Below are 26,756 nucleotides of genomic sequence, written 5' to 3'. Positions count from 1 at the left end.
TCTGTCTCAAAAATTAATAATAATAATACATTAAAATAAAATAAAGTAGAATGCTATGATAGAGAGGGCCTCAAATACGACTTCAGGTTGAGTGGTGAGGAAAGGCCTCTATGAGGCTGCATCTAAACTGAAATCCAAATGACAGGAAAGACCTGGGTTGGGGTAGGGGGGCAGGGAGGAGAACATTCCAGGCAGAAGGAATAGCTAGTGAAAAACTCTAGGAGGCTGGGCACGGTGGCTCACGCCTGTAATCCCAGCACTTTGGGAGGCTAAGACGGGCAGATCACGAGGTCAGGAGATCAAGACCATCCTGGCTAACACGGTGAAACCCCGTCTCTACTAAAAATACAAAAAAAATTAGCTGGGTGTGGTGGCAGGCGCCTGTAGTCCCAGCTACTGGGGAGGCTGAGGCAAGAGAATGGCGTGAGCCCGGGAGGCGGAGCTTGCAGTGAGCCGAGATCGTGCCACTGCACTCCAGCCTGGGCGACAGAGCAAGATTCTGTCTCAAAAAAAAAAAAAAAAGAAAGAAAAACTCTAGGGCAGAAATGAGGCTGCCATGCAGGAGAACTCAATGCTGTTGGGATTAGAAGAAAAGTACAGAAAAGTTAATGAGTTTTAAATTCACATCTGCCTTTCAGAACAAGAAACTTAAAGCACTGGCCGGGTGCAGCGGCTCACGCCTGTAATCCCAGCACTTTGTGGGCCGAGGTGGGCGGATCACTTGAGGTCAGGAGCTCAAGACCAGCCTGGCCAACATGGTGAAACCCTGTCTCTACTAATAATTCAAAAATCAGCCGGGCATGGTGGCACATGCCTTAATTCCAGCTACTCTGAAGGCTGCAGCAGGAGAATGACTTGAACCCGGGAGGCGAAGGTTGCAGTGAGCTGAGATCGGGCCACTGCACTTCCAGCCTGGGTGACAGAGTGATGCCATGTCTCAAAAAAAAAAAAAAAAAAAAGTTGGGTGTGGTGGCTGTAATCCCAGCACTTTGGGGGCCGAGATGGGCAGATCATTTGAGGTCAGGAATTTAAGACCAGCCTGACAACATGGTGAAACCTCATCTCTACTAATAACACACAAATTAGCCAGGCGTGGTGGCACATGCCTGTAATTCCAGCTACCCTGGAGGCCGAGGCACGAGAACCCAGGAGGCAGAGGTTACAGTGAGCCAAGACCAGGCCACTGCACTCCAGCCTGGGCGACAGAGTGAGACTCTGTCTCAAAATAAAAAACCCAAACGGGCCTGGCCTGGTGGCTCACGCCTGTAATCCCAGCACTTTGGGAGGCTGAGGCAGGTGGATCCCGTCGTCAGAAGTTCAAGACCAGACTGGCTAATGTGGTGAAACCCCGGCTCTACTAAAAATACAAAAATGAGCCGGGCATGGTGGCATGGTTTCTACTAAAAATACAAAAATTACAGGGCATGGTGGCAACGCGCCTGTAATCCCAGCTACTTGGGAGGCAGAGACGAAGAATCACTTGAACCTGGGAGGCAGAGTTTGCAGTGAGCCCAGATCACGCCACTGCACTCCAACTTGGGTGACAAAACGAGACTCTGTCACAAAAAAAGAAAAAAAGAAAGAAAGAAAGAAAAGAAAGCAAGCAAGCAAGAAAGCAAGCATCCTGCTGCATATTCCTAGCCCAGGGAAAGATCATAATTCAAAATTCAAAAAAGTACAATTGCCGCTGAATGCATATTACTTTTGCACCATCATAAAGTCAAAACCGTCAAAGGTGAACGATCGTAAATTGGAGATCGTCTCCATTTAAGCTGAAGTAGGAGCTGAAGGAGGAGATCTTGGTTGCCTGTCTCTGGGAAGGCATTGGACTGATTTACAGAGAGGCCAGACCAGCTCTTCCGCAGCTCTTCTATGCAGGAGGAAAGAGACTGCAGGGAGTTCTCGGCAAAACAATGGCTGCTACTCTCACCTTCTCCTGAGTCATCCCTTCCTATTGATTTGCCTTCTTTACCTCTGAGCATCATGAAGTCTCAGAATAACAAAGACTGTGGATTTTCAAGTTTAGATGAAACCAGCACACGTACTCGAAGAGTCTAAAACAAACGGCCTTTTGAGATCACATCCACCTTTCCACCTATGGCATGATTGGCTGTACCTGGATGGCTTTCACTGTAGTCCTCAAATTCTACCTTCTGCAAGGGCATGGTTCAAGCCCAGTTCATTCCGCACACTGCAGCTCCTAGCAGGCTCCCTGGAGCAGAGCAGGTCATCAATACTCATTTGTATTTTGTTCAGCCAAGACCTCCCAGGCATCTATGTGCCAAGCACTGAGCTGGGAACTGCACTACTCTTTTTTTGTTTGTTTGTTTGTTTGTTTGAGATGGAGTCTCGCTCTGTCGCCCGGGCTGGAGTGCAGTGGTGCGATCTCGGCTCACTGCAACCTCCGCCACCTGAGTTCAAGTAATTCTCCTGCCTCAGCTTCCCAAGTAGCTGGGACTACAGGCACACACTGCCACGCCCGGCTAATTTTTGCATTTTTAGTAGAGACGGGGTTTCTCCATGTTGGTCAGGCTGGTCTCTAACTACTGACCTCAAGTGATCCTCCTGCCTTGGCCTCCCAAAGTGCTGGGATTACAGGTGTGAGCCACCACGAGCGGCAGGGCAGGGAGAGATCAATCAGGGAAATCAATACAACTGGGGAATGTGGCCCCTTTTCCCTTGGTCCCCAAAACGCAGGGCTTGGAGGAAGCCCTCATGGAGGGCGTGGGCCTCGGGATCCCCGGGACCAGCATCACGCGAGGCAAACAAGGGCTCCAGGACCACAGTCTAAACACCCCTAGGCTGCCCTTGCCCTAGCAAAACAGCAAAGCGAGCAGCCCACTCCACATCGGTCCCCACTCCAGGGTCTCGGGCCCTACGTCGCCGGAGCTCTGGGAGAGCCGCGAGGGGGCGCACCGTGGCCTCCCTGCCCTGTCCGCCACAGGTGGGGTGATCCCGCCCACTTGGGCCCGCTTCCCTCTGGCCACGCCCATTCCAGCTGCTAGGTCCCGCCTCCTCCCCGTCCACCCCGGCCGCCTCACCGGGAGCCGCCCCGCCCACCCCGGCCCGGCCCCGCCCCGCTCTCCAGGCCGCCTCAGGTGGGGCCGCCCCGCCCCTCCGGCCCCGCGGCCCCGCCCCCGTCCGCCCCGCCCGCCTCAGGTGGGGCCGCCCGGCCCGCCCCGCTTCCTCTGGCGGCGTTCGGCCGCTTCTCCTCTGCTCCTCGCAGAAGGCCAGGGCGGCGGCGCCGCAAGTTTTGACATTTTGGCAGCAGAGGCGCGCGCGGGCACTCTCGGGCCGACGGCTGCGGCGGCGGCCGACCTTCCAGAGCCCCTTAGTCGCGCCCCGGAGCTCCAGCTGCCCGGAGTCCGGCAGCCACGAGGCCCAGCCGCGTCCTCCCGCGCTTGCTCGCCCGGCGGCCGCAGCCATGTCCCGGGGGCCCGAGGAGGTGAACCGGCTCACGGAGAGCACCTACCGGGTAAGCCCAGGGCCTGGGGCTCAGGGAGGTCAGGGCTTTCCACCTCGAGGGTCAGAAGGGGACTTTACGCGGGAAGGTACTTTACCTCCCCCCCAGCTCCCCTTCCCCTCTTCCCCGTCCTTCCACTTCGCCCCGTCTCTCCCACTCCTCCCCTGGCCCTCCACAGCCCCTCTTCTTCCTCCCTTGGCCCTCTTCCCTCCTTCCAGTCCTCCCCATCCGCTCCCCCACACTTTTCCTCCTCCTTCCCTCCCCCTCCTCCCTGTGCTTCTTCCCTGTCTCTCTTTCCCTCCCCCTGTACGCTCCCCGTTCACTGTCCCTCCTCCCCTGCCCCTCGTCCCTGTCCCTCCCCTCCTCCTGGTTCCTCTTTCTCCCCCGTGTGTCTCCCCCTCCTCCCCTGTCCGTTCTTCTCTCCTTTCTCTCCCCTTCCTCCCCAGTCCATCCCCCTCCTCCCTCTCCCTCCTCCTCCTCCTCCTTCCGCGTGTCTCCCCCTCTCCTCTCCTGGCCCTTCTCCGCCTCTCCTGGCCCTTCCCCTCCTCGTCCCTTCCCCTCCTCGTTCCTTCCCCTCCCCGTCCCTTCCCCTCTTCCCTGACCCTCAGAGCTCTGGAGACCGCCCCCCATCCCCTAACCAGCTACACATTTTACAACTAGTGCACTTAGGTTGGGGAGGGGTCTGTTGTGCGTCGGTGGGGCCCACGTCCTCCTCCCAATTTCTTGGAATCAGTGACCCGCGCTGGCCTGGCTGCCGGGCTTAAGCCCTCCGGGACCAAAGACACAAGCTCCAGTTTCCTCTAAGAAAAGAAAGCGCCCAAGAATGTGGGGGTGAAACTCCCCTGTAATTAGGATCGCCAGGTGAGCCGAGCTCTGGGCATTCTCCAGGGAAACGCCCTCCCCCTTAGACCCTTCCTCTCCCAGCTTTCAGTTGAACTTGGCTTTTATATATGGGTTATTTGGTGAGGTTCTTGAAGTCAAAGAACAACCGAGGCTTTAATGAAATTGACCTAACCTTAAGGAATGCGTTGATAGCCAGTCTCTTAACTTGCATGTATTAGGAGAGAATTTTTCCAGAAACAGAGACTTAGGATTAGTGGCCAGTTTAGTTTACGTACTTATAAATGAATTCCAGGTGAAATAAGATATCTGTTAATCATCTGCTATTAATAGAACACAAAACAACTTTTGTTTTAATTCAGGCTAGGCGCTTCGAACCCTTGAAACTTTAACGTTCTCTAAGTTCATGTATAGGCATGTTTAAGGTTATTAATAAATGGTCGGTCGGTTGGTTGGTTGGTGTGTTTTATCTTTTTTCTGTCCCTGGTGCTTGAATCAGGAAGTTTGGTCATTTTGATAGACTTTTTTAACCCTAAAATTTTAGTTTCTGGGTTTTCAAGGTCTGAATTCCTAAAATCAGAGGAGTCTATTAACTTTTGTTGAATGAAAGTAAGAGAAGAACATGAACATTTTTGTTATGTACTGAAATCCAAGAGATCCGTTCCGTTTATCTTAACACACAAAGTGTATACTGTCACATATAAATTATGCCTTACAGGTAGGGAGAGTAGACACAGTTGACACAGCGTTTTTGATGCTCAGTCACTGTGACCAAAAACTCTTCCTATTCGTGTGTTGCCTTCACAGAGGGCGATCTTTAGAAATTTGGGAAATTCGAATGTTGAAGTCCTACGTTTGTACTGAGATTGCTACTATTTAAATGACCCGGAAGACGTTGCTGCAGGAGGTGTGGGGTGCTGACCAAGTGTGTAAATAAAACGTTCTTTCTGCCAGACTCAGACCTGGAAAGTAAGTAGTAGCTGCCCTGTTGACTGTCAGTGAAGGAAAAACTGTGTAATTGAGGAATGCCCCAAATTTGAGGCAGAGTCTGATATCCACTGGGATACAAAAATACAGAACACCACTGCCTTCCGCCCTCCCTCCAAGAACAGAGCCCTGTGTATCTTCCCAGTCTGAGCTGCAATTGCAACTTGAGACCAGCAGTCAGGTGTTCTGAGTTAAACGCTGCTTTTTTTCTCCTGCGTCTTCCTGACGTAGACTCTTAGTAATAACTCCTTAGAGGGACCGTACCAAGGCGAATTGCAGCGTCACAAATGCCAACCACTTGGGCATGTCTTATTACCCAAAGAACAGAAATGGCAGGGAAAAAGTGAGGATTTCATCATTTTGGTTATACGTATTTGTAGACGTAAAGCAATGTAAATGGAGATCAAAGACAAGTACCTGATAGTTTTCCATTGCCAGGTGTCTGAAAGCAAACTGGAAAGCTCACTAAATGTTTGTTGATTTTAATTACTATTTCCTTGTTAGTGTTATGGGACCTTTTTTTTTTTAATGTCCAGGTGGTAGGATATTTACAGCATCAGACTACAAGTTTATGTAATCTATGAAATAGTGAAGGCTGCTAGCCCATGCTTTGGCCGTGAAGGCAATGCGAAGTGAAATTTTACACTCGGGAGTCTGAAAAACCTTTTTCCCGCCTCTGTATTGGGTTCTTCCCCCTATCCCGCCCTGCCCCGTGATGTTCAAGCTGAAGACAATTTAAGCTTAATATGGCAAAAATCTGGCAGTGTTGATGATTCTAGTGCTTTTAAGAAGAGATGTCCTCTATGTTACCTAACCATCTACCATATTTTACTAATAGAAATGCAACCCAACCAGGTGTGTTTACAAAAGCCACCTGCAAATGATTTTTTAATGACTTGCTAGTATGGGTTTTAGTTGTTTTTTTTTTTAAAAAAAATACTCAGGTTTCTCCAGTTTTGAAATAAAGGAATAAATTATTTAGAGAAAAGGAGGAAATATAAAGTAGCGTCATCCTCTGTAGCCAGTATCAAATATCCTGAAATATATGCTGTGTACACATTTGCTGAAATGTCTAAAATGTATACGTAGGCAAATGATTACTGGAGATCCATGCTAACTCTCAGGAGGATGTGTATATTTTACTACTTCATAAACAAACGATGTTATAAGCCCCAAAATGTCAAGTAATATTGCTGTTACTAATTAGAATTCAGCCAAAAATCCCTCCCCCCTCCACACTTCATAGCATGCCCATAATTTGCCCTCAAAAGCTTGCTGTGATTTTGCATGGTTTTCTGATGAGTATGTGCTCTCATGGTAGAGGAAGAAGTTCAAAAAAACCCTTAATTAAGAGTAGCCACAGCCTTCCTAGAAGAACTGTTAAAGACTTAGGAAGTAGGGCCTGGTGCGGTGGCTCAACGCCTGTAATCTCAGCACTTTGGGAGGCCGAGGTGGGCAGGCAGATCATGAGGTCAGGAGATCGAGACCCTCCTGGCCAACATGGTGAAACGCTGTCTCTACTGAAAATACAAAAAGTAGCTGGGTGTGGTGGCGCATGCCTGTAATCCCAGCTACTTGGGAGGCTGAGGCAGGACAATCGCTTGAACCAGGGAGTCGGAGGTTGCAGTGAGCCAAGATCACGCCACTGTGCTCCAGCCTGGGTGACAGAGCGAGACTCCATCTCAAAGAAAAAAAAAAAAAGTCTTAAGAAGTGGAGGAAGAACGGGCGTGGCAGCATCCAGGGATGTCCTACCTACAGGAATCTTGCCAACAGAGAGTCAAAGGGGAGATGTCACAGAAGCCTTTCAATGTCACCTGAAGGAAGCATGCTCAAACTCTCAGATTGTAGATGCCTCCATCCATCTCCCAGCCCCACCTTAGACTACATTACCTTCCCCCATAACGCTACCTTAGAATAGGCTATGTGATGTATTTATTTCTTATGTTTCTTTCCCTCTCTTCCCACCCCAACTAGAATGTGAGCTCTACAAGGCAATGAGCTTTGTTTTTGTTTTTGTATTCCAAGCACTTAGAACAGTTCCTGGCACATAGTAGGCATGCGTATTTGTTGAATGAATGGACATTTATCCATTTAATGTGTGAAGCACCTGTCCTTTGCTAGGCTCCTGGCGCCCTCCAATGATACTTTTCATAGAGTGCTTAATTCTAAGCAACATCAGCCCTCCAGGTGAATGTGGATTGTGTTTGCTTAACTATTTTTATTTATTTATTTATGAGACAGGGTCTTGCTTTGTTGCTCAGGCTGGAGTGCAGTGGTGCAATCGCAGCTCTCTCCACCTCCTACTTTCAAGCAATTCTGCCACCTCAGCCTCCCGAGTAGCCGGGACTACAGCCGCCACGCCTGGCAAATTTTTGCATTTTTTGTTAGAAGCAGGGTTTCACCATGTTGGCCAGGCTAGTTGTTAACTAGATTGAGAAACTGAGGCCAAGAGTCTCTTAGTGACCGGCTGCCACATCCCACTTACCATGCCTTTGTTTGTATGGTAATTTAGTTTCCAGTGACCAACAGATGCACAAACCAAATACATTTTCATAATGTGGCGATCTAAGGTGTCACTGGAATTTTCTGTCATTCTGTTAATTCATCATCATTGGCATATTTTGAACAAACTGTCTTAATAAAATGAGGCTAGGAGTGGTGGTTCATGCCCGTAATCCCAGCACTTTGGGGGATCAAGATAGGTGGATTGCTTGATCCCAGGAGTTCGAAGACCAGCCTGGGTAATGTAGTGAGACCCTACCTCTACAAAGATACAAAAATTAACCGGGTGTGGTGGTGCATGCTTGGGGTCCCAGCTCCTCAGTAGGCTGAGGTGAGAGGATCACTTGAGGTCAGGAGGCAGAGGTTGCAGTACTGAAATGGTGCCACTGTACTTCTGCCTGGGCAACAGAGTGAGACCCCATCTCAATAAAAAGTGATTATTGTTTGACTAAAAACTGTGTGGAATGTTGAAGAAAATAAAAATCCAATTTGTTTTAATTCCATGCACATTAGGTTTCCCTTGGAGGTCTGTGCAAGACAAGAATTAATACCCAAAACTGAAATAGTGTCACAAATGTAAATCAAAACTACAGGCATGTAGCTGGGACCACATGCACCACCATGCCCGGCTAATTTTTTATTTTTGGTAGAGACGGTGTCTCGCTGTGTTGCCCAGGCTGGTCAGGCACTCCTGAGCTCAAGTAATCTGCCTGCCTCGGCTTCCCCAAAGTGCTGGGATTACAGGCCTGTATTCAAAGCTGTAATAATTCCAACTTAAGTTATAAAAGCTGCATAAAATGTAGTTTAACTTATCTGCTGACACATGCAAATATATTTTAAAATTTGTTTTTAAAACTTTTTATTGAATAGCAATATACACAAAGTTGTGCTTAAGTATACATAGCTCACTAAATTGTTACAAATCGAACACACCTGTGTAACCACCACCCAGATCAAGAAGCAAACCATGGCCACCCCTTGAAGTCCCCCTCGTGCCACCTCCCAGTCGCTGCACCCCTCCAAGGGTAGCCCCTCTCCTAACTTTTTTTTTTTTTTTTTTTTTTTTTTTGAGACGGAGTCTTGCTCTGTCCCCCAGGCTGGGATGCAGTGGCTCAGTCTTGGCTCACTGCAACCTCCACCTCCCAGGTTCAAGCGATTCTCCTCCCTCAGACTCCTGAGTAGTTGGGATTACAGGCGTATGCCACTATGCCCGGCTAATTTTTGTATTTTTTTAGTAGAGATTGGGTTTCACCATGTTGGTCAGGCTGGTCTGGAACTCTTGACCTCGTGATCCACCCGCCTCGGGCTCCCAAAATTCTGGGCTTACAGGCATGAGCCACCACACCTGGCTGGGATTATTTTCTTTCTTTCGTTTTGTTTTTTTGAGATGGAGTCTTGCTCTGTCACCCAGGCTCAAGTGCAGTGGTGTAATCTCAGCTCATTACAACCCTTGCCTCCCAGGTTCAAGTGATTCTCCTGTCTCAGCCTCCCGAGTAGGTGGGGTTACAGGTGCCCGCCACCACGCCGGGTAATTTTTTTTGTTTGTTTTTGAGACAGAGTCTCATTCTGTCGCCCGGGCTGGAGTGCAGTGGCGCAATCTTGGCTCAGTGCAAACTCCACCTCCCGGGTTCACGCCATTCTCCTGCCTCAGCCTCCTGAGTAGCTGGGACTGCAGGCGCCTGCCACCACGCCCGGCTAATTTTTTGTATTTTTAGTAGAGACGGGGTTTCACCGTGTTAGCCAGGATGGTCTTGATCTCCTGACCTCGTGATCCGCCCACCTCGGCCTCCCAAAGTGCTGGGATTACAGGCGTAAGCCACCGCGCCCGGCAATTTTTGTATTTTTAGTAGAGATGGGGTTTCACCATGTTGGCCAGGCTGGTCTCGAACTCCCGGCCTCAGGTGATCCGCCTGCCTTGGCCTCCCAAAATGCTGGGGTTGCAGGTGTGAGCCACTGTGCCCAGCTGGGATTATTTTCAGACTATTCCAAGATATTATGAGTCGTGCTTTATGAATGTTCTGGCTCACGTCTGATGGCCATAGGCCCTCATTTCTCTTGGATAGAGATACAGGAGCAGACTGGCTGAGTATTAGACATTCAAATATTTTGCTTTAGGAGAAACTGCTGATTGATTTTCCACAGTGACGTACCAGTTGCCATTCCACCAGCAAAGTATGAGAGTTCCTGTTGCTCTTCATCCTTGCCAGCTGCAGCTATTTCCCATCCTTTTAATTTTTGCCATTCCTATGGGTATGTGCAAAAAAAAAAATTTAAAGTAAACACAAACAAAATCGTTTGTTCCAGGCCTGCTGGTGATTGCCGTTTCTCTGTAGGGTGTCTGTAACCTTGGCAGGGAGCCCTGTGGGAAATCCTTCATGTCAGAAGGCAAACCAAGACCTAGGAAATTCTGGTCTGAGAGAGGCCGTACAGTTGTGGTAGTCACTAGAGGAAGACATAAACTGAAGTTCATTAGACTCTAAAACTATCATAACTGAATGCATGAAAGGGTTTTTTTTTTGTTTTGTGTGTGTGGGGTTTTTTGTTTTTTTGAGACGGAGTCTTCCTGTCGCCCAGGCTGGAGTGCAGTGGCGAGATCTCGGCTCACTGCAAGCTCTGCCTCCCGGGTTCACGCCATTCTCCTGTCTCAGCCTCCTGAGTAGCTGGGACTGCAGGCACCCGCCACCATGCCCAGCTTTTTTTTTGTATTTTTAGTAGAGATGGGGTTTCACCGTGTTAGCCAGGATGGTCTCCATCTCCTGACCTCGTGATCTGCCCACCTTGGCCTCCCAAAGTGCTGGGATTACAGGCGTGAGCCACCACGCCTGGCCTAATTTTTATATTTTTAGTAGAGACGGGGTTTCACCATGTTGGTCAGGCTGGTCTCGAACTCCCGACTTCAGGTGATCCACCCGCCTCGGCCTCCCAAAGTGCCGGGATTACAGGCGTGAGCCCCTCACTGCGCCTGGCCCAAAGTAGGTACATTTTCAAGAAAAGTTACATAAACCAGGCGTGGTGGCTCACATCTGTAATCCCAGCACTTTGGGAGGCCGAGGCGGGCAGGTCGTGAGGTCAGGAGATCAAGACCACAGTGAAACCCCATCTATACTAAAAATACAAAAAATTATCCAGGCGCAGTGGCGGGAGCCTGTAGTCCCAGCTACTCAGGAGGCTGAGGCGGGAGAATGGCGTGAACCCAGGAGGCAGAGCTTGCAGTGAGCTAAGATCATGCCGCTGCATTCCAGCCTGGGCGACAGAGGGAGACTCCGTCTCAAAATAAATAAATAAATAGAAAAGAAAAGTTACATAAAACGAAAAGGTATTTTCATTAATATTTAATTAACAAGAAAATGAAGTTAACCATAACTTTGCACCCCCCTCCGAGCACTCCGCTTTAAATAGGGTTCATCTGTGCTTTCAACATCCCTTATGTAATAAAACCCTTTCATGGCCGGGTGCAGTGGCTCACGCCTGTAATCCCAGCACTGTGGGAGGCCGAGGAGGATGGATCACCTGAGGTCAGGAGTTTGAGACCAGCCTAGCCAACATGGTGAAACCCCATCTCTACTAAAAATACAAAAATTACATACATATATATATGTATATATAAGTATATATACATATACACAAAAATTACAACAAATACAAAAATTACATATATATATATCTATATATATAAATAAAAATCAGCTGGGCGTGGTGGCGGGTGCCTGTAATTCCAGCTACTCGGGATGCTGAGGCAGGAGAATTGCCTGAACCTGGGAGGCGGAGGTTGCAGTGAGCCGAGACTGCCGAGTCTGCGCCACTGTACTCCAGCCTGGGTGGCAGCAAGAATCTGTCTCAAGAAAAAAAGGACAAGAAGTGTAAATAACTGTGCCCAGAATCCTGCAAACCAGAGATAACACTAACTCTTGCTGTCACTTTTTCTGATACTTTTCAATACATATTCCCATGTCAGTTTTCTGTGCTCTATCATTTTGATGACTGCACAGGACTCCATTTTTCATCATTTATTGATAAGCCCCCGTGGTTGGACATAGATCATTGCCAGTACTTTGCTATTACAGCGCGGCCATGGGCATGGTTGCAGTCAAAGCTTTGCACAGATCCATAAGCAGATCCATGATGTTTTCTGTAAGCCACATTCCCAGAAGGGAGCTCTGGGTCAAAGGGCAGGTACATTTTAAAGCCTGTTTGCTCCACATTGCAAAATGCCCTCCAGAAAGCATGCACCAAATGATGCTGTCATCTGCATGGTGTGAGAGTGCGCCTTTCCCTGAACTCTAGCCAGTTAGGTAGACTTCTTTTTTGAAACGGAGGTGCACTCTTTTTCGCCCAGGCTGGAGTGAAATGGCGCAATCTTGGCTCACTGCAACCTCCGCCTCCCAGGTTCAAGCGATTCTCCTGCCTCAGCCTCCCTAGTAGCTGGGATTACAGGTGCCCGCCACTACACCCAGCTAAGGTAGACTTGCTTTTTTTTTTTTTTTTTTTTTTAGCGAGGGGGTCTTGCTACATTGCCCAGGCTGGCGTAGAACTCCTGGACTCCAGTGATCCTACCTCAGCCTCCCAAGTAACAGGGACTACAGTCGTGCACTGTCGTTCCCAGCTCAATTAAGTAGATCTTTTAAACCACTTCCTTTTTAATAACACATAGAAGGGGTGTGTGTGTGTGTGTTTTCAGTATTTAAGCATGTGTACCATATAGAATATGGACATTGGCCAGAACACCCACGATTTCATGCCTGTTAATAACTAGGCATACTTTCCCCCATAAACTTAGAACTTGTAGATGTGTGCAGAGTAATTACAGCTCTGTGACCTTTCAGACATTAGACTTCTGTTCTTATTTTCCTCAGCCTTGATTTTATACTTCTGTTTGTCTTCCTAACCTTGAGTCCTTCTGGTTTATCATGATTTTAATGACTGGAGTTTTAGATTTTTTTTTTTTTTTTTTGAGACGGAGTCTCACTCTGTCACCCAGGCTGGAGCGCAGTGGCATGATCTCGGCTCACTGCAACCTCCACCTCCCAAGTTCATGCCATTCTCCTGCCTTAGCCTCCCGAGTAACTGGGACTATAGGCGCCCGCCACCATGCCTGGCTAATTTTTTTTTGTATTTTTAGTAGAGACGGGGTTTCACTGTGTTAGCCAGGATGGTCTCGATCTCCTGACCTTGTGATCCGCCCACCTCGGCCTCCCAAAGTGCTGGGATTACAGGCGTGAGCCACTGCGCCTGGCCGAGTTTTAGATTTTAATGGTTTTAGTTCCTGGTGTAACAGCTGCCAGAAGTCTTTGTGGATAAAGGTGAGATGCATATAAATGAGATAAAATGTTGCCGGTTTCTCTTTCTTTAAAAAATAGAAGAAAAAATATTACCGGAATGTGTTCCCAAACCAGGGAGCAGAATAGATGAGCCCAACTCAGAGATCTAACCAATCTTTCACCTCCTAGAATGCCTGTGCTTTTGAGAGAACAGCAGGTGGGTGAAGATGCCCCCAGGTTTCCTGCTTAAACTGTGTTTATGGGCCGGGCACGGTGGCTCACACCTGTAATCCCAGCACTTTGGGAGGCCGAGGCGGGCAGGCAGATCACAAGGTCAAGAGATCGAGACCATCCTGGCCAACGTGGTGAAACCCCGTCTCTACTAAAAATACAAAAAAAAAAAAAAAATAGCTGGGTGTGGTGGAGTGCGCCTGTAGTCCCAGCTACTCCGGAGGCTGAGGCAGGATCGCTTGAACCCGGGAGGCAAAGGTAGCAGTGAGCTGAGATCACGACAGCGCACTCCAGCCTGGCAACAGAGCGAGAGACTGTCTCAAAACAAAAAAACTTGTGTTTATTCATATGGTACTTTGGAGGCTAAAAAGTCCCTAAACAATAGCAATTAAGCACTAGTTAACTCTGGGGCAGGAGTTTTTTTGTTTGTTTTTTGTTTTTCTTTTTGAGACAGAGTCTTGCTCTGTCTCCCAGGCTGTAGTGCAGTGGCGCAATCTTGGCTCATTGCAAGCTCCGCCTCCCGGGTTCACACCATTCTCCTGCCTCAGCCTCCTGAGTAGCTGGGACTGCAGGCACCCGCCACCATGCCTGGCTATTTTGTTTTTGTATTTTTAGTAAAGACGGGGTTTCACCGTGTTAGCCAAGATGGTCTCGATCTCCTGACCTTGTGATCCGCCTGCCTCGGCCTCCCAAAGTGCTGGGATTACAGGCGTGAGCCACTGTGCCCAGCCGCATTTACATTTTTTAATGTAAATTGCTTACTTTTATAATATTTAATGTAAAGCAGATAAATATATATATTCCATTTTAATGGACATAATGTTTTTAAAACTAAGCTAAAATTTGCCATCTCCTACCTCTGTTTGCAAATTGCCCATTTAAAGATAAACCTAATTTTAAATCTTATGATTTCTGTCTTGATTTTTACGTATGGGAATACATGTTTAACATTTACTAACCTGAGGCCAGGTGCAGTGGCTCACACCTGTAATTCCAGCACTTTGGGAGGCCGAGGTGGGCACATCACGAGGTCAGATCGAGACCATCCTGGCTAACATGGTGAAACCCCATTTCTACTAAAAATACAAAAAATTAGCCGGGCGCGGTGGTGGGTGCCTGTAGTCCCAGCTACTCGGAGAGGCTGAAGCAGGAGAATGGCGTGAACCCGGGAGGCGGAGCTTGCAGTGAGCCGAGATCCCATCACTGCACTCCAGCCTGGGTGACAGTGTGCGACTCCCTCTCAAAAAAAAAAAAAAAAAAAAAAAAATTTACTAACCCAAGACTACACATGCAACAGGCAACTAGCTGAACAAAATTGAAAACACTGAAATTCCAGTTCTTAAAACTGCCTTTTAAAAGTCAAGACTTTACTTTCAGGGGTCATTTCTATAGTTTGTTCAGAAGTTTCTCTGAACGTGTAGAGCAAAAAGTCATTTCTGATGTTGCAAGCAGTTAATTGCTCTCCAAGCATGGCTGTATCTTTGAAAGGCACAAAAGCAGGTGACAACAGGGGCAAGAAGAGGTACAAGCGTGGTAATAACCTGTCAAAAGTATGGGGGAAAACTCAGATGATTAAAACATAAGGCCTCCTCACGCCTGCAGTCCCAGCAGTTTCAGAGGCTGACACGGTCAGGAGTTCGAGACCAGCTTGGCCAACATGGTGAAACCCTGTCTCTACTAAAAAGACAAAAAAATCAGCCGGGCATGGTGGTGGGTACCTGTAATTCCAGCTACTTGGGAGGCTGAGGCAGGAGAATTGCTTGAACCTGGGAGGCGGAAGTTGCAGTGAGCTGAGATCCTGCCACTGCACTCCAGCCTGGATGACAGAGTGAGACTCTGTCTCAAAAAAAATAAAAAATAAGACCTCAAACAAATGTGCAGAAAAGATTGGGGTAGAGGTTGGAATAGGTCCCAGATGACAGATCCAACCACCGGCTACCCTAATTCAGCAGCCCCATGCTGAGTTAGGAGGAGGGAAGCCCCTGCCTATTGGGGGAGGGGAGAGGAGTACAGAAGGCAGGGCCCCCTGTCACCTTCACATGCCTGACAATTGCCTGAGTCTTAGTTAACAGACCAATCTGTTTCTGGCCACAAAAACCTCAAGTGACAAATCAGGAAAGTCACAATGATAATTCCTCATACTTAGGGGCCAGGATTTTTTTGGATAAAACTTGGATTTCTTTTTTTTTTCCTTCTAATTTTCTTAGGGTCTCTATTGCCCAGGCTGGAGTGCAGTGGTATGATCATGGCTCACTGCAGCCTCAACCTCCCAGGCTAAAGCGTTTCTCCTGCCTCAGCCTCCCAAGCAGCTGGGACTACAGGCATGTGCCACCAAGTCTGACTAATTTTTATGTTGTTCATAGAGATGGGGTTTCACTATGCTGCCCAGGTTGGTCTTGAACTCCTGGGCTCAAGCCGTCTGCCTGCCCCGGTCTCCCAAAGTGCTGGGATTACAGGTGTGAGCCACTGCATCTGGCCCAATTGTGATTATTTAATGGACTAAATGGTATGTCTCATCATAGCATGGGCTTATCTTATACTTTGAGCAGCTTAAGATACAGGACATCAACTATGTCTGACAGTACAATACGTGTCTGAACAATAAATGCAGGAACAATATGCCTGTAAACAAAAAAGTTTAAACATGCAAAACGTGGCTTTGTTTTGTTTTGTTTTGGAGAGGGAGTCTAGCCCTGTCACCCAGGCTGGAGTGCAGTGGTGCGATCTCGGCTCACTGCAACCTCTGCCTCCCAGGTTCAAGCGATTCTCCTGCCTTGGCCTCCCAAGTAGCTGGGATTACAGGCATCCGCTTAGAGACTCAGTCTTACTCTTATGCCCTTTGAGAAGGCTTCTTCAGCTAACCAATGCATCCTTTGTGTCATCCCAGATGGTTGTATGTACTTGATAATACTCTATTCTTTCATTTGATGTTGTGCTTTAGTCTGTAAATAAGGATGATAATACCTCCTAGGGTTGCTGTGAAGATTAAACGCAGTCATACATAAAAGCTCTTAGAATAGCGTCTGGCACATCGTAGATATTCAATTAGGGCTAACTGTTAGTAGGCATAGCGTGTGTTTACTAGACTGTCACCACCCCAAGAGCATTGATTTTCATCTGTTTATTACCTGCCTCCTTATTTACAAATGACTGAGATAGGTGGAGCTGAGTAAATACCTGATAAGAGAATAGTGTTGAAAATATTGGCACACATTTTTATCTCCCTGAAGGAGCTATATGGTCCTTGAAGGTTTTTTGGTTGTTGGTTTTGTTGTTGTTGTTGTTTTTGTTTTGTTTTGAGACAGGGTCTTAACTCTGTCGCCCAGGCTGGAGTGAAATGGCACGATCATAGCTTATTGCAGCCTCCAACTCCTAGGCTCAAGCAAATTCTCCTGCCTCAGCCTTCTGAGTGGCTGGGACTACAGGCGTGCACCATCACGCCTAGCAAATTTTTTTTTTTTTTTTTTTTTTTTTTTTTGTAGAGACAGGGCCTGCCTCACTTTGTTGGCCAGGCTGGTCTCGAACTCCTGGGCTCAAGCAGTCCTCCCACCTCAGCCTCCCAGAGTGCTGGGATTAAAGGCATTACCCACTGCACCCAGCCCTTGGAGGTTTATTTAATCCCTTATCGTGCTGGTGCATAGTAAGAACTCAAAAATTTTATGTTTTAAATGCTGAAGACCTGTGCTGATCACACAGGGGTGACTGAAATCATCACCAACTCCTTAGTGGCACTGAGATCGCGTCGGTAATAACAGCTGCCATGTTGCGAGCACCTGTTAGGTACGGGCTGAGCTTTTACCACCAACATGAGTTCTTCCCGCAACTGTTTTCTTGAGCACCACAGCTGTGCCAAGCACCATGGTTACCACCAGAAACCACGCTGGAGGAAAGACAAAGAAGGTCTGTGCCCGTCTAGAGTTTATAGCAATGACAGGACAGCAACCCCAAGTTCTAGTAGCCGCAGCCCCTCTCTTACGCCTGGACCTGCCCATATTGTAAATTAAACATCCTTGCTCCTTCTCTACCCTCTGTCCCAGTGGGGGCTGGCCTTTGCCACTTCAATATTTGGACTTTGTTTTGTCTCAATATGGGAAGAAAGGAAAAGCTTAATACGCATGTAGGTTAAGTTTAAGAGGAGTTTTAAGGCAACTTAAAGTCTTTAAGGAAGTCTTTGGAAGGCCAGGCACAGTGGCTCACGCCTGTAATCCCAGCACTTTAGGAGGCCGAGGCGGGCAGATCACGAAGTCAAGAGATCGAGACCATCCTGGCCAACACAGTGAAACCCCGTCTCTACTAAAAATACAAAAAAATTAGTTGGATGTGGTGGCGGGCGCCTGTAGTCCCAGCTACTCGGGAGGCTGAGGCAGGAGAATCGCTTAAACCCCGGAGGCAGAGGTTGCAGTGAGCTGAGGTGGCACCACTGCACTCCAGCCTGGTGACAGAGCGAGACTCTGTCTCAAAAAAAAAAAAAAAAAAGCCTTTGGAAAGTTGAATATAGGAGAGAAGTAGATGAGAGAAAAAAAAAAAAAAGTTCTTGGAAAGAACATTGTAGAAATGTTGATTCCTGGCTGGGTGTGAGGCTTCTGCCTGTAATCCCAGCACTTTGGGAGGCTGAAGCAGGCAGCTCGCTTGAGGTCAGGAGTTCGAGACCAGCCTGGACAACATAGTGAAACCCCATGTCTACGAAAAATACAAAAAAATTAACTGGGCATGGGGGCGTGTGCCTGTAATCCCAGCTACTCTGGAGGCTGAATCGCTTGAGTCCAGGAGGTCTAGGCTGCAGTGAGCAGAGATTGCGCCACTGCACTCCAGTCTGGGCAACAGAGCAAGACCCTGTCTCAAAAGAAAAAGAAATGATTTCCCCTTACTGGTATCTGAGAAATAAAAGTAAAGAATTTAAACTGTTTTTAAATCATTTGGAGTTTTTGAACAATTCCTCAGATCGCAAAGGCCGCAATTTTGTTTTATTTGAGACGGAGTCTTGCTCTGTCACCCAGGCTGGAGTGCAGTTGGCACAGTCTTGGCTCACTGCAGCCTCCGCCTCCTGGGTTCAAATAATCCTCCCACCTCTGCCTCCTGAGTAGCTGGGATTACAGGTCCCTGCCACCATGCCTGGCTAATTTTTGTATTTTTAGTAGAGATGAGGTTTCACCATGTTGGCCAGGCTGGTCTTGAATTCCTGGCCTTAAGTGATCCACCCACTTCAACCTCCCAGAGTGCTGGAATTATAGGCATGAGCCACCGCACCCACCCAGCTGCAATTTTAAGACAATAGAATGAGGTTGGTTGCCGTGGCTCATGCCTGTAATCCCAGCACTTTGGGAGGCCAAGACGGTTGGATCACCTGAGTTCGGGAGTTCAGCACCAGCCTGGCCAACATGGCAAAGCCCTGTCTCTACTAAAAATACAAACATTACCCAGGCATGGTGGCAGGCACCTGTAATCCCAGCTACTTGGGAGGCTGAGGCAGGAGAATCGCTTGAACCTGGGAGGCCGAGGTTGCAGTGAGCCAAGATCGTGCCACCTGTGCTCCAGCCTGGGCAACAGAGCGGGACTCCATCTCACACACACACACAAAAAAAAGGTAGAATGATCTGTCTCACAGAGTCTGGTTGAAGGAAGTTAGCTAGAATGATTCCAGATACTATGATAAAAGTGGCATTTGGAAAGAACTAGTGCAGTATGTCAGTGTACTTTGATCCAGTAAAGTTCCTGTTACCTGTTCAGTGCTCTGGGGCTTTCTAAACAAACGTAACCCAGTGCATAAGATGTCCCTTCCTGTAAATTTATTGATTGCTTTTTTATTCCAGGACACACCTTTTAAAAATAGTAACTAGGCAGGCAAGAGCACTTAGTCAAACAGCCTAGTGTACTCTGGCCTTCAAAGTATGTATCTTTTGACAGCTATTTCAGAATCAGTAACTAATCAATTAGTGGTCCTTAATACATGCCATTTATCTATAGTTAAGTTTTATATTTCTAAATGATAATAAGGTAATATTAAAGGTGTTTGCATTTCTTATTTTCACCACGTCTCTGTGAATTGCCTTGGTATTTCTTTGTACCTGTTTCCGTGAAAGATGGTGCATTTCCAAGGACTGGAGCGTTTTCTTTTTTTTTTTTTTTTCTGAGATGGAGTTTCACTCTTGTTGCCCGGGCTGGAGTGCAATGGTGCAATCTTGGCTCACTGCAACCTCTGCCTCCCAGGTTCACGTGATTCTCCTGCCTCAGCCTCCTGAGTAGCTGGGATTACAGGCGCGTGCCACCACGCCCAGCTAATTTTTGTATTTTTAGTAGAGACAGGGTTTCACCATGTTGGCCAGGCTGGTCTCAAACTCTTGACCTCAGGTGATCTGCCCGCCTCAGCCTCCCAAAGTGCTGGGATTATAGGCGTGAGCCACCACACACGGCCTGGAGCTCTTTCTTCATTCATCTTTGTGTTTCCTGGGTCCAGCATGGGGTGGGCTCAATGTAGGCATAATAATAAAGGTTTCAGAAATGTGTAGATTTTTATGATGTTTCAAAGCCCGAAATGTGAGACTTTACAGAGTTGGTGGAATGAAACGTAAGTACACACATTCACATGTTACCTCTCTGTCTCTCTCACACATGCACAAACTTACACAAACAGGAAGTCCCAGAAAAGAGGCACATTTTCAGATTCTGGTTGAAATGTTACTTTTAAGACTGAAAGTTATGGCCGGGTGCAGTGGCTCATGCCTGTAATCCCAGCACTTTGGGAGGCCGAGGTGAGCGGATCACCTGAGGTCAGGAGTTCGAGACCAGCCTGACCAACATGGAGAAACCCCGTCTCTACTAAAAATACAAAAAAAATTAGCCAAGCATGGTGGCGCATGCTGGAATCCCAGCTACTCAGGAAGCTGAGGCAGGAGAATCGCTTGAAATGGGGAAGCAGAGGTTGTGGTGAGCCAAGATCGCACCATTGCACTCCAGCCTGGTCAACAAGAAGAAAACTCTCTAAAAAAGATTGAGAGTTATGTTACATGGTAGTCATCTTGGTATAGCAGCTTAGAATAGGAAGGGTTGTGTTTCCATTCTTTCTTTTCTTTTTTGTTTTTTGTTTGTTTGTTTCTTTTTTGAGACTTTGAGACAAAGTCTTGGTCTCTTGCCCAGGCTGGAGTGTGGTGGCACCATCTCAGCTCATTGCAGCCTCTGCCTCCCGGGTTCAAGTGATTCTCCTGCCTCACCCTCCCAAGTAGCTGGGACTACAGGTGCGTGCTACCATGCTCGGCTAATTTTTTGTATTTTTGTAGAGACAAGATTTCACCATGTTGCTCAGGCTGGTCTCGAACTCCTGACCTCAGGTTTCATTCTTTCAAATAAGAACATGTACCTCTAAGAACAAAGCAAATGTGGATACTGGTATTATCCTATTAGGAATTTCAGGAAATGATTTTTACTTCATTCTTATAGGCATTACTTACTCCCTCTGAAGTTCAGAATTTAAAACCTGCTTGAATTCTGGGGCAGGGTTCCACAATCCCTCATCTGATGGAGGCTAGTGTGGACTAGACATTGTTCCAAAGTTTGATAGCTTGCTAATTGCCAAAGCTTCAACCTGAATGCTTTCCTGGCATTGCCAAGAAATAAACATAACAATATAGAGTTATAGTATCTGTGGACCTTAAACCCAGTATAATCATCCACACTTAAACTACAAGGGAAAGTGATTTTGAACGATTCCACTCATAGGCAAATGTGAAACCTTTGTCTAGTAATTAAAATAGAATGAAATTTTCTAGTCTTTTTTTAAATTTTATTTTTTTATTTTTTGTAGAGATACAGTCTCCCTGTGTTGCTTAGGCTGGTTTCAAACTCCTGGCCTCAAGCGATCTTCCTGCCTTGGCCTCCCAAAGTGCTGGGATTACAGGTGTGAGCCACTGTACCTGGCTGAAATTTTACAATCTTGAACTAGGTTAAAGACTTATTTTTTCCTTCAGGTTACTTTCTCAGATGTGCTGAGCTCAGTTTTCCTGTACATTGTTCTCCCTTCCCACTCTTTTTTCAAAATTAACAATTGAAAACCTAGATTTTGGCTGGGCGCAGTGGCTCACGCCTATAATCCCAGGACTTTGGGAGGCTGAGGCAGGCAGATCACGAGGTCAGGAGATCGAGACCATCCTGGCTAACACAGTGAAACTCCGTCTCTACTGAAAATACAAAAAATTAGCTGGGCGTGGTGGTGGGCGCCTGTAGTCCCAGCTACTCGGGAGGCTGAGGCAGGAGAATGATGGGAACTCAGGAGGCGGAGCTTGCAGTGAGCCGAGATATCGCTACTGCACTCCAACCTGGGCGACAGAGCGAGACTCCATCTCAAAAAAAAAAAAAAAAAAAAAAAAAAAAACCCTTAGATTTTTACCCTAATGTGGGTAGGGGTAGCTCTGGGACTTACTTTTCTTAACGGGCTTGATAATTTTGTCCAGAAGATGTGAACAGTTGTAGGACATCCTGCTTTCTTGCCTCAGTGTATTGGGGCCATTTTTTGGTTTAATTGTGCTTTAGTTGCAGAATAATTCTTGCTGCCTGGATAGGGAGTAGGAAGCAAAGAGTTTGTCACAGAAGTCTGTCTCTTTAAGCAACGAAATGAAAGGTCGCAGCAATGTGATTGCGTCTAGTAATATATCAGAAGAGGCAGCGGTGCGTGTCTTTCAATGATCACACTGGTCCCGATTGCTTGGTTGGCCTTAGAGAGCTCAGGCTCTCATAGGTGCTCCCAGGACTCTGAGAATATTCTTCTATGACAGGCTAAGCCCAAAGACTGTACCTGCATGCCCAGTGGAGACTCAGGCCATGTTGCTAGGGATGGGGCCTCGTAAGCTTGCATGCCTCTTGGCTTCCTTTCTGCTATGACCTTTGCACCCGGAAGGACAATTTTTGTAGCAATGATTCTGTATAAACCAAAACCTAGATCGTGGGTGAAGATAGGAAAGGAAGAATGAAGGCAAAACAATGATTATGTCATAATGAAATTCTCACGGAGAGTTTTCTTGGTGCGCTGAAGATTTCCTAGGAAACCCCGCCTTTTAGAAGGACACAGTAAGGACTTTTGCCTGGAAAAACATTTGCCAAACTCCCTCCCCAATCATAGCTGGAAAAACAACCGCTACGCCAGCCGGAGATCTGCCTCAAAATAGCTGGGTTATCATTTTCTACTAATGGGTCAAATTGATTTTCACCCTAGAAGGGGAAATGACTGTGGACGGCTCCATAGGCATAAATGCTTTGCAGACCAGTAATGTGTGTCCAGCTGTCTGGGACCCATGTTCCCAAAGGACGGGGGATGACCTGTGCATCTCAGTATGCCGGGCTGTGCTGTGGGCAGGCAAGTTAGAGACCACCAAAGAATGAGCAAAGGCACACATCTCTGGCCATCCCATAACATTAGGGATTTAGATCCCTGAAACCTTAGCAGCCTGTAGTGGAAGAAGGGGTGGGGCGGGGGGGTTGGGTGGTGGCGATGTTAGTGGCAGTGGCGGTGGTGGTACCTTTTTTTTTTTTTTTTTAAAAAAAGAAAAAAAGGACTGGGTATGGTGGCTCATGCTTGTAATCCCAGCACTTTAGGAGGCTGAAGTGGGAGGATTGCTTGAGGCCAAGAGTCTGAAACCAGCCTCGGTGATGTGGTTTGGCTCTGTGTCCCCCATTTTTTGTATCTCATTTTGAATTGTATTCCTGTGATTTACATGTGTTGTGGGAGGAGCCTGGTGGGAGACAATTTGAGTCATGGGTGCAGTTTCCACCATACTGTCCTCATGGTAGTGAGGAGATCTCACAAGATCTGATGGGTTTATCAGGGGTTTCCGCTTTTGCTTCTTAATCATTTTCTCTTGCCGCCGCCATGGTAGAAGTGCCTTTCGCCTCCCACCATGATTCTGAGACCAGCCACGTGGAACCGTAAGTCCAGTGAAACCTCTTTTTCTTCCCAGTCTTGGGTATGTCTTTATTGGCAGCATGAAAACAGACTGATACACTGGGCAACGTGGCAAGAGCCCGTCTCTAGAAAAGAATTTAAAAATTAGCTGGGTGTGTTGGTGCGTACCTGAAGTCCCTGCTACATGGGAGGCTAAGGCAGAAGGATCGCTTGAGCCTGGGAGTTTGAGATCACCATGAGGTCTGATCACACCACTGCACTCCAGCCTGGGTGACAGAGTGAGAGTCCCTATCTCAAAAAAAAAAAAAAAGCATTTTTGAGGTGTAATTTATACGTTATAAAATTCACTAATTTTAAGCATACGGTTTAGTGGTTTTTAGTAAATTTGTAAAGTTGTGCAGCCGTCACCACAATTTAAATTTATAACACTTCTGTTACCTCACAAAGATCCTTCATCCCCATTTGCTATCATTACTCATTCTCGCTTCCAGCCCCAGGCAACCACTAATAGATTTTCTGTCTCTACAGATGTCTTTTTGTACTTTTTATATAAATAGAGTCATACAGTATTTGGTCTTTTGTGACTGGCTTCTTAGCGTAATGGTTTTATCCATGTTGTAGAGTGTCTTAATATTTTATTCCTCTTTTTGTGGCTGAATAATAATCTATTAAATGGATATACCACATTTTGTTCATTCACCAGTTGATGGACATGTGGGTTGTTTCTAAACAAGATTTTTTTTAAGAGGCCACATTAATGCCTTGTATTTAACAGGTAATTTAAATGACAGCTTAGAAAAACATAAGATTGGGAAGCAAAATTCACAGATAGCCCTGGTATTTGCAGATTTGTTTTTTTTTTTTTTTTTTTTTTTTTTTTTTAAGACGGAGTCTCGCTCTGTCGCCCAGGCTGGAGTGCAGTGGCGCAATCTCGGCTCACTGCAAGCTCCGCCTCCCGGGTTCACGCCATTCTCCTGTCTCAGCCTCTCCGAGTAGCTGGGACTACAGGCGGCCGCCACCACGCCTGGCTAATTTTTTGTATTTTTAGTAGAGACAGGGTTTCATCGTGGTCTCGATCTCCTGACCTCGTGATCCACCCGCCTCGGCCTCCCAAAGTGCTGGGATTACAAGCGTGAGCCACCGCGCCCGGCTGTATTTGCAGATTTGTAAGCCTGTTAGGACTTAGTAGGTAGAAGGCTGAGCCTGGCAGCTTTTGTGAACCTTGGCTGGAGTTATCGCCTTGAGCTAGGGAAGTTGCAAGCAGTGGCACCATTATCTAATGCTCAATTTTTGAGGCTAATTGGCCCACGGGGCCTTTGTGTCTGTAGTGATGTGTTCAGATGAGCTGGTGGAGCTGAAGGTACAGCCTGCAGCTGGTTCATCCATGGGTGCAGCCGTCTCTTATGAAATACAGATGTCAGAACCTGCTGAGGACACTGTGAGGCATTAATCAGATGATCCACGCAGTGTTCTTGGTGCTGGAAATGCGGTGGTGGTTACATTAAGATTCCTAGCTTTGCCCAGGCTCGGTGGCTCATGCCTGTAATCCCAGCACTTTGGGAGGCCGAAGTGGGCGGATCGCCTGAGGTCAGGAATTCGAGACCAGCCTGGCCAACCACGAGGTCAGATCACGAGGTCAGGAGGTTGAGACCATCCTGGCTAACACGGTGAAACCCAGTCTCTACTAAAAATACAAAAAATTAGCCAGGCGTGGTGACAGACGCCTGTAGTCCCAGCTACTTGGGAAGCTGAGGCAGCAGAATTGCTTGAACTGGGAGGCGGAGGTTGCAGTGAGCCGAGATCACGCCACTGCACACCAGCCTGAGCGACAGAGCGAGACTCCATCTCAAAAAAAAAAAAAAAAAAAGAGTGAGCCTTCTGCCTTGGCCTCCCAAAGTGCTGAGCCATGGACGTGGTGGTGTGTGCCTATAGTCCCAGCTACTGGAGAGGCTGAGGTACGAGAATTGCTTGAACCTGGGAGGCAGAGGTTGCAGTGAGCCGAGGTCACACCACTGTACTCCAGCCTGCGCAACAGAGCAAGACTCAGTCTAAAAAAAAAAGATCCCTAGCCTTGATTACATGTAGTTTCTACCAAGGAGACAGAGAGTAAACAGGGAATATCTTATACAGTATGATAAGCACTTTAAAGAAAGAGAAGCCAGGAACAGAGCTAGAGAGAGGCTGGGGTTGCCACCATTTGTGGAAGAGGCCAAGGAAGGTGTCTCTGAGAGTTTGTGGGAATGGATGTGACCTGTTTGGAGAACAGCCCAGAGGCCAGTGTGCCTCAGCCCAAACCCAGGTGAAGCATGCAGCTACAGGGAATGTCCCGGCTTTCAATGCCTCTTCCCACCCTGTGTTAAAAGGACAGAAGTCACTGATGACATTCACTTATGATAGACGTGAGAACTGAGGCTAAAACACACCAGGAAACTACCTTTCATCATTTCTTTCCCCATGCTTAGCTATTTCCAGTGATGTGTTTTTTTTTTTTTTTTGAGACGGAGTCTTTCTCTGTCCCCCAGGCTGGAGTGCACTGGCACGATCTCGGCTCACTGCAAGCTCCACCTCTCGGGTTCATGCCATTCTCCTGCCTCAGCCTCCTGAGTAGCTGGGATTACAGGCGCCCGCCACCACGCCCAGCTAATTTTTTGTATTTTTAGTAGAGACGGGGTTTCACCGTGTTAGCCAGGATGGTCTCGATCTCCTGACCTCGTGATCCGCCCGCCTCGGCCTCCCAAAGTGCTGGGATTACAGGCTTGAGCCACCGCGCCCAGCCGATGTGTTATTTTTTGATGCTGATGAGAAATAGTGTATGGTACTTTTTTGTTGTTCGTTTTTGGGGTTTTTTTTTTTTGAGAGACAGAGTCTCACTCTGTCGCCCAGGCTGGAGTGCAGTGGCACAGTCCCAGCTCACTGCAACCTCCGCCTCCTAGGTTCAAGCGATTCTCCTGTCTCAGCTTCCCAAGTAGCTGGAACTACAGGCATGCACCACTACGCCCAGCTAATTTTTGTATTTTTTTAGTAGAGATGGGGTTTCACTATGTGTTGGCCAGGCTGGTCTCGAACTCCTGACCTCAGGTGATCTGCCCATCTCGGCCTCCCAAAGTGCTGGGATTACAGATGTGAGCCACCTGGCCTTTTTTTTTTTTTTTTTTTTTTTTGAGATTGAGTCTCACTCTGTCGCCCAGGCTGGAGAGTCAGTGGTGAGATCTTGGCTCACTGCAGCCTCTGCCTCCCAGGTTCAAGTGATTCTCCTGCCTCAGCCTCCTGAGTAGCTGGGACTACAGGCACCCGCCACCACACCCAGCTAATTTTGTATATTTAGTAGAAATGGGGTTTCACCATGTTAGCCAGGCTGATCTCGAATTCCTGACCTCTGGTGATCCGCCCGCCATGGCCTCCAAAAGTGCAGGGATTACAGGCGTGAGCCACTGGGCCTGGCCTAGTGTATGGTACTTTTTAAAAGATACTATTGTTTGCCTATCAAACAGGCAAAAAGTATGACAGTACCAAGTGTTGGGGAGAACGTGGCAAAACGGTACTTTGACACAGTGGTTTCTGGCATGGAAATGGCTACAGTTGTCG

General features: G+C 47.5%; 1 protein-coding gene and 1 pseudogene across 9 annotated transcripts in view; both read left to right on the top strand.

The window, feature by feature from the left end:
• Positions 1–3,106: 3,106 nt before the first annotated feature.
• BAIAP2L1 (BAR/IMD domain containing adaptor protein 2 like 1) overlaps positions 3,107–26,756 on the top strand; it is a 110,303-nt gene continuing 86,653 nt past the window's right edge. The window contains exon 1 of one of the 9 annotated variants that reach the window (XM_055292354.2): positions 3,107–3,475. In XM_055292354.2, the coding sequence (XP_055148329.1) occupies positions 3,425–3,475 (51 nt within the window). In that variant the 5' untranslated portion in view covers positions 3,107–3,424. Of the gene's footprint in view, positions 3,476–4,221; positions 4,325–5,198; positions 5,273–22,207; positions 22,340–22,422; positions 22,626–26,756 lie in introns of those variants that run through there. The other 8 variants (XM_055292349.2, XM_063646165.1, XM_055292352.2 and 5 more) reach the window with 8 other exon arrangements.
• Positions 14,644–14,731, top strand: LOC129490959 (uncharacterized; annotated as a pseudogene).

Source organism: Symphalangus syndactylus, chromosome 9, assembly GCF_028878055.3.
Source record: "Symphalangus syndactylus isolate Jambi chromosome 9, NHGRI_mSymSyn1-v2.1_pri, whole genome shotgun sequence".
Classification (NCBI taxonomy): Eukaryota; Metazoa; Chordata; class Mammalia; order Primates; family Hylobatidae; genus Symphalangus; species Symphalangus syndactylus.
This window is presented reverse-complemented; position numbering and strand designations above follow the sequence as displayed.